The 8,657-nt window shown below is 33.8% G+C and overlaps 1 protein-coding gene across 1 annotated transcript in view; it reads right to left on the reverse strand.

Moving 5' to 3' along the window:
• Positions 1-8,657, reverse strand: part of LOC145255562 (dynein axonemal heavy chain 6-like) — a 277,781-nt gene that overhangs the window by 42,846 nt on the left and 226,278 nt on the right. Inside the window, exons 55-56 of the mRNA XM_080114017.1 lie at positions 6,942-7,127; positions 4,813-5,043 (exon numbers count right to left, since the gene is read on the reverse strand). Of these exons, the coding sequence (XP_079970143.1) occupies positions 4,813-5,043; positions 6,942-7,127 (417 nt within the window). The remainder of the gene's footprint in view (positions 1-4,812; positions 5,044-6,941; positions 7,128-8,657) is intronic.

Below are 8,657 nucleotides of genomic sequence, written 5' to 3' on the forward strand. Positions count from 1 at the left end.
CCTCTTGGATAATTAAATTATCTTTTCCACGAATCCTCTGATGATTTTATTAAATACTAGCAGGCCGCCCGGCGTTGCCCGGTTGTAAAATATGCATGAATATTATATTTTAATTCATACAGAAACTGAGATATGTGCATGCGAGTATTATGTTTTTTGTTTAACTGTTCATTTCTTGTAAGTAAAAAAATAATACTCGGGCTGAGATCAAAACCAACACCTAAAGACAGTGAGTTAAGTACGATAAGCATTAGGCCAGCTTGACGCGATCTTTAAAAAGTGTTTTCAAACCTACTTATTCTTAGGATAAGAAATCTGTCATGTGAACCATTAATATTTCAGAACAAATTTCTTGTTTTGACACCTCCTTTTTCCTCTTAGTTCATTTGCGTTCACCTTCACTCTCTATTTTTATGATACCGAAATTTAGCCTTCACTTACACTGATCCCCCCCTTTTCTCTTCTCTTCTTTTCTTTCGCCTTCTTCTGCCTTCGCTTTCAATGTCTGGAGTTTTAAATGTCACTTAAGCCCTCCCCCTCTCGCGCTAAATAATAACGTCATATTTTTAAACAAATTATTCTGTCATCTTTCATTAAAGAACCGGGCTCCTTCAGTGGAATACAAACTTTCTTAAGACGCCTGACAAGGACTTTTGGTGTTAACCGACCACTTGTTGGAAACATTAGCATTTCCAGTGTTGTGATCATGTAAATTTGTCTACATCAATAAAAAAAAATATCTTGCTCTTTTTTATTGAACACTCTTAGTTTATTAACTTAATCAAATTCACGAGTTTTCCTGTTAACGACACACACACACACATATATATATATATATATGATGAGAATAATGGAAACAGTATTCCGACAAAATAGAAAAAAAAAGGAACAAACCGAGTTATGTGTTCATCAACGTTTCATCTTTATTTGAGACTTTCTCTGGATGAATGAGATTAAGAAAACAAAAACACCAGTACAAAATTATTGAAAATTTTTCATGTGCAAAGTGTGACGCTGTTCTATTTCAGAAACGGAAAAAGATATTGGGAATTCGAAAAAGGATGGGGGCTTGCGTTGTTAAAGAAAGGGAAATTTTTAATAACGTCATATAGTCGTTAATATGTTTATAAAAGATATGAACGCAGTTAATATTCTTTCTGGAAAGAATATGTATGTTAAAATTACAAATTAGGTGTGTAACAGAAATGAAATGTGTGTGTTTTTGTTATATAATTTATTGATTGAGATTGTATGTATTAATTATTACAGGGGGTGTTTCTATAATGTGAGAAGGTTAAATAAATTATCTCTCTCTCTCTCTCTCTCTCTCTCTCTATATATATATATATATATATATATATATATATATATATATATTAATTTTATTTATACAAACATTAATGGCTACATATGTGCATACATGTTTCTGTAATCACCCACGTTGGGGGATTACGTCTTCAGGCCAAGAATTACCGTCGAAAGTCTTCTTGGCCTGAAGACGTAATCCCCCAACGTGGGTGATTACAGAAACATGTATGCACATATGTAGCCATTAATGTTTGTATAAATAAAATTAATATACCTGCTCTGTTCACTCATTGAGCACTATTTTGGTTGACACATGTTGTTTCATTGGATGTACTTCTAGGAAACTAAACTCTACTGGCTATATATATATATATATATATATATATATATATATATATATATATATATATATATAAACACACAGCAGAACACCGGATATGGTGGCCCTAAGATACGTTTTTTTCAGGTTGCAATGTGGAATACGATGTTTTCGACTCCTGTTACAGTATTTACCCCACCTTACGGTGTTATTTATAATATTATTTGATTATATACATGTGTATTATATACTGTAATCTATTGTTATTAATTTTAATGCCGTATCCCGGGGTTCTACTGTGTATATATATATATATGACCATCCCTCTTGAAGAAGCCCGCATAAATCGGGCGAAACGTTGAGTATCCAGGTCCTTCCACATCCCTCCATTTTATTTCGTATCGTCGGATTTAATCCAGCTCAACAATCATATATATATATATATATATATATATATATATATATATATATATATATATAAATAAGGAGTTAAAATTATGAAAATTATGATTCACAAAACATTGGAATGAGATGGAGTATCTTAGTGAATGCCCTATATATATCATTCAAATACTACCGTGTTTGAATGATATATGGTTAAGTGTTAGTTTTAGTCATGTAGAACAGCTTTAAAGCTCCACCTCTAACTCATTTTGTGGCCAAATTTCAAACAATTTTTACAGTTCATAGGTCACCTTCTCAGCTGTTTTTTTTAAACAAAAATTTTTAATTTTCATTCATTAAAACAAAATAAAATTACTGGTGTTCAAAAGTCCTCAGAATTAGTAAGGAACGTGAGAGACGGTTTCTTCTGATTGTCTGTTGATTACCATAGCAATTTGTTTGTCGTCATAAATCATAGTGGGATTGTCGCTCGCATGCCATCTTATTTGGGTAATGTAGAGAGTTAACAAAAGTAATGTTCTTTGCTGTGTTTGGGACGATAATATTTCACTTGCACCGGTTAATTCTGTTTCTCTCTTTTTTGTTCATTCTTTCTGTTTAGTTACTAAATTACGTCTTTTATTTTATTTTTCATTTAGTCAATTTAAGAAATTGGTAATAATTTTTTTATGGATCGTTGATAATGCGTATGATATTCAACACAAAAAAAAGAAAATATTATTTCAAAGCAAAGCCTGGAAAAATCATGAATTGCAATTGCGAGCATGAAAAGTAATATGGCTAAGATTAAGCTTAGAAAAGTAAAAGGACTTGTTAAAACTGGAAAAAAATATAATAAATTTATATCTTAAACTATTGCAGCATTAAGAATTTATATATAATGTTAAATTGAATTTTTTTAAAATCTTAATGCGGCAATATTTTAAGTTATAAATTTATTATATTTTTTTTGCGAGAATATCTTGTCTTTTTCTTTTCCAATTTTAACAACTATGTAATAGATATATAATTCTTAACAACTATGTAATAGATATATAATTCTTAACAACTATGTAATAGATATATAACTCTTAACAACTATGTAATAGATATATAATTCTTAACAACTATGTAATAGATATATAACTCTTAACAACTATGTAATAGATATATAATTCTTAACAACTATGTAATAGATATATAATTCTTAACAATTATGTAATAGATATATAATTCTTAACAACTATGTAATAGATATATAATTCTTAACAACTATGTAATAGATATATAGTTCTTTGGACGATTAAGTTGAAAGTTCTGCTAAAAAAACTGCTATTGTAAAGATTTTAGGTTGGAGAGGATTTGTTGGAATATATTATTAACCTGACCCTAACCCCCACTTCTATCCCCTCGATGTACATATCCCCGACAAACCCGTTTAGCAATAAGATCTCACCCCTTCACTGTTCCTATTTACAATGCCTCCCCACGGGACAGAGTTAGACACCAGGGTCGTTTTTTAACATGGAGAAAAGGAACAAAAATAAAAATTGTCTCAGTCGTGAAGGATTTCTCCTCCACTGACAGACAACATGAAATTGAAGTGCAGCATCTGAAGAACAGATGGTGTTTATTTGCTCCCCCACTGAGCAAATTAGGCACAAGGCCGATTTTTAATGTGAGGTAAAAACCAGCTCCCCTAAAAGTAGGCAAAAAGGGGGCACTCTGGTTACCAAAAATAATAATTGTCCCAGTATAGAGGGTTTCCCCTCCATTGACTGGTACAAATTATCTTAAGTGCAGCATCTGAAGAACAGATACTACACTTTGATCTTGTCCCGAAGATCTCACCCCTTCACTGTTGATGTCCCTAAATGCCAGAAAGTTTTCTATTCTAATAGTGTTTTCCCCCTCGAACAGCTAGACTTTGAAATTCCCTTCCTGCTGCCTGCTTCCCTGGCTGTACATGATATGCAGAAGTTTAAATGTAACATAAACAAATATCTTGTTAATCTTTCCTAGACATGGCCCCAAATAGTAGCCCCTTACGTCCAAGTGGCGATATGCTTTGTAATGGGTGAACATGAGTAAAAAAAAAAACAAACAAAAAACAAACAAAAAACAAACAAAAAAAAGACCAGTGCTCTAAATCTTCTTATGGTTATGCCTATCCTGCCTTGACAGAGTACAAAATAGACTTCGTGGCTTAGTGGGGGATGCCCTTTTCTCTACCCTGCAACCTCTCTCCCACAGAAGAGACGTTGCGAGCCTATCCTTGTTTTATCGTTATTTCCATGGCAGGTACTCGCCTGAACTCCAATCTCTGGTCCCCCCTCGCCAATCTTTCACGAGAAACACCCGTCTAGCTGAATCCACTGTGAAAAATTTCCCCCACTCTATATCTGTGCCTAAATCAAAACGCGGATTCCATGAACAAAGCTTCTTTCTTAGAACTGCACGCCTGTGGAACTCTGTTCCGTCTGCCTGCTTCCCTCCGGACTATAACTTGGATGTCTTCAAGTCCAATGTTAACAAATTCCTAATGAACCGCCCCCTTAATTAAACACTTCATCAAATCTCCACACTAACATAATGTACTTGCAATAACCCTTATCCCTGAGTGGCTTCCGGGCCTTGATAAGTGGTGATCACTGTGTAGAAAAAAAAAAAAAAAAAAAAAAAAAAAAACTTTGTCGTCCAAATAACAATCTCTTAAATCATTATTCTGCAGTGGCCATTAAGCCATGATACACGTTAACTCATTAGCAAAAGGAAAAAGAAAAAGAAAGGTATAATCTCACCTGGCGAAAGAATGAAGATTAGTGGAATCGAACACGAAGATTCTTTGTAGACATCTTTGAGATCAAAGCCGCCGAACGACAGATAATGGTCGCCCATTTGATCGCAGATGAATTCTTTGATGCTATTTATGAGCGATTCAGGTGACAGAATCTTGATAAGGACGAGACGTTGGAAACAAGAAAGTTCCTCCCACGGAAAAACAGTAGCGTCTTTCGGATGAGTGACTTCCGCTGTGGAAAAAGTGTGAAAGAAAATAAAATTTCAGCATTTCTTGTCAAGCTACAGAACAACGATTTCATTAAAGAAAGGGGATAGTGGTTAAGTGGTTAACGACACGGACTGCTAATTCACAAAACCAGGTTTGTTTAGCTTAGACTAGAAATTGCAACACCGGGTATCTTATGAAATATTGGTTTTTAAAGATAATTTTTTAGCTTTAAGGGTCGTCTTATACGTCAAAAAATACGATATATACTAGTATATAAAGTATATAAAGCGTTCATTAAATAAGGAAAATTGCATCATAAAGAGTACGAGGATATATATATATATATATATATATATATATATATATATATATATATATGTGTGTGTGTGTGTGTGTGCGTGTGTGTATGTGTGTGTATATATATATATATATATACATATATATATATACATATATATATATATATATATATATATTATTTGAGGGTAAACGGTTACATATGGTCGCTGCAAACAGCCATCTCTTTCAGTCAATGAGACTTCGTCAGGCGACCCTGAATCCATCGATGCCACAAAGAAAAAGGGGGAAAAAAGGAAAAAGCTTATTTCCTTTCTTTCCCTTTCTTTTTTTTTTTTGTGGCATTGATGGGTTCAGGGTCGCCTGACGAAGTCTCATCGACTGAAACAGATGGCTGTTTGTAGCGACCATATTTAAATGTTTACCCTCAAATGAAAATATTTTGCTTTTGTTATTAAGCACTATCTAACAACCTTGTATTCATTAGTCCCGACTTTTGAACATCTCAAACCTGTATATATATATATATATATATATATATATATATATATATATATATATATATATATATATATATATTTATATATATATATATATTTATATATATATATATATATATATATATATTTATATATATATATATATTTATATATATATATATATATATACATAGAGAGAGAGAGAGAGAGAGAGAGAGAGAGAGAGCATATAATATATCCCAAACTCCTAATAATATAATTTCTCCTCATTTAATGAATGATTTATATATATTAGTATCTATCATTATGTTACATTTTTCCTTTTTTCCTTTTTTATATAAGCTCCACCTAAAATGTTGAGCTTTTGATTATTCATTTATTATTTTATTATTATTTTTATGTCTAATTGTTCTTGGTTCCCCCCCCACACACACACATGAAGGAGTTAAAAGGACGAGAATAAAATCAATTCCTTAATAGGAGATTATCGGGATAATACAAAGCTCAGCAAATTATTTTGGAGCATATATAGGAGTTAATAAAGAGAGAAAATGAAGATTTATTCAATTATTTAATAAGGTTGGTTGTTTGTTTTTGTTTTACGGCATATCAACCCTTTTCGGATTATTTAATGCCGAATCCAAAGATTTTGAAGAAAATGTTTTTTAATAGAATATATTTATTTTCACGTCGGTTTCTATTTAACCCATAGTTGGAACCCAAACAGGTACTACCACTCCGCGTCAGAGTGGACCTGGGAGCAATGGTAATTAAAGGGTGGCTCCACACTCCCCAAAACCCACAAGCAGGAACCCTCACCACTGGATATAGTTTAAGGTCATATCCAGGACCCCCATTGAGGGACTTTTACCCTCTGCAGGGGGTGGGGGGCAGTCGGTGTATTCTAATGCCCAACCGACAGCGCTGTATTTAATAAGGATATACGTCAATTAAGAGTGTTGGGTAAGTGAAAACAAACATAGCAGGGTTGTGACGTGCAGCGATAGTTACATTAGGGGCAAAACACATTATTGAGGCCGAATCGAGGAACTATATTGATGTCCGTGATAAAGGACTTTGCCCAGTCGTAAAATACGCTAGTAAAATATATAATAATAGATAGAAAGAAAAAAGTCTGTCTTACCAGAAGAGATAATTTTTTTTTTCATGAGGTTTAATGGAGAATGGCTCGCTCGAAAATCATTCCACTGGTGCACATTGGAAACGAGGCTATGGCACAAAGATTGGAACATTGGAATCGTCTGAGAAATCAATTCCAACTGCAGGGCTGTCGTTTCGGATATCCATGGAGGAAGCGGTTTCAAATCTCCTGTACAAGAATTAAAAGAGAGACTAAATCATATTACTACCTATGGTTATTTTTCTATTTTACCCACCCAAATTTTTTTATCCTTTACTAGTATAGATACCCGGCGTTGTCCGGGTCGACATGAAGTTCCGTTTGACTCCACCTGCTACACTAAGAATACTGAGCACTTTCATCATGGGCACCATCGTTACCTCCTACAACAATTTCAAAAATAAAAGAAATACAACACGAAAATGTAATCGCCCCAAAAAAGAAGAAGTACTTTACAACCTCCTCCGCCAGATATTTCGGCAGAAGCGATACGAAGAAAGGAAGATGTTCTTAGGATATTGAGCAATATTTGTTGCCCATGCACTAGAAAAAAAATTCCTCCAAAAATAAAATAAAAAATAAAGAAATCAAAACAACTTTTTTTCAATCGAAATAGAATAAAAAATACCAAAAAAAATGAACCAGATGTTCGATTTTAACTTGGGACACCAAGGTCGTCAGTCCATGTCGTTAACCACTAGACCATCCTTATATCTTAGTTTGAGTATGTGTGTTCTTATCAGTCATTCTTGATAGTCAGTCCGACAGTGAAAAGGGATTAGTTTATTGTTAGTCGCCTGGGGAATCCCTACCGGGAAATGCCAACCACAACTGACTTTGTGTCTTATCTCCCCTAAAGAGGAGGCAGAGAGAAGGGCACATGAATCAACATGTAACGTTATGTCTAATACCGGGCAACGCCGGGTGCATCTTCTAGTATATATATATATATATATATATATATATATATATATATATATATATATTTCTGTAGAAATATATTTTCTTATGATATGGAGTACTGCTGCCACATCTGGGCAGGAGCTGCTAAAAACAGCCTATCCTGTCTTGACAGAGTACAAAATAGACTTCGTGACTTAGTGGGGGGTGCCCTTTTCTCTTCTCTGCAACCTCTCTCCCACAGAAGAGACGTTGTGATACTGTCTTTGTTTTATCATTATTTCCATGGCAAGTGCTCGTCTGAGCTCCAATCTCTGGTCCCCCCCTCACCAATCTTTGACGAAAGAAACCCGTCTGGTTGAAACCACTGTCAATGATTTTCCCCACCCTTTATCTGTGCCTAAATCAAAATGTAGATTCCGTGATCAAAGCTTCTTTCTTAGAAGTGCACGCCTGTGGAACTCTGTTCCGTTTGCCTGTTTCCCACCTGACTACAACTTGGATGTCTTCAAGTCGAACATAAACAAATTCCTTATGAACTGCCCCCTTAAGTAAGACACTTTATGAAAACTCCAATACTAACAATTACTACAATATTATCCCATTGATTACTGTACACGCAATAACCCTCATCCCTGAGTGGCTTCTGGGCCTTGATAAGAGGTGACCTCCATGTAAAAAAAAATATATACATATATATATATATATATATATCAATCCTTATTTAAGAAGTTCAATGTAATTACACAGCAATATAGAGAATAAATGAAAAAATGTTATATTCCAAAATTCGTGATGTTGATCATCTTATAATTTATT

This window comes from Euprymna scolopes, chromosome 31, assembly GCF_053919585.1.
Source record: "Euprymna scolopes isolate OS-2025 chromosome 31, ASM5391958v1, whole genome shotgun sequence".
Lineage (NCBI taxonomy): Eukaryota > Metazoa > Mollusca > Cephalopoda > Sepiida > Sepiolidae > Euprymna > Euprymna scolopes.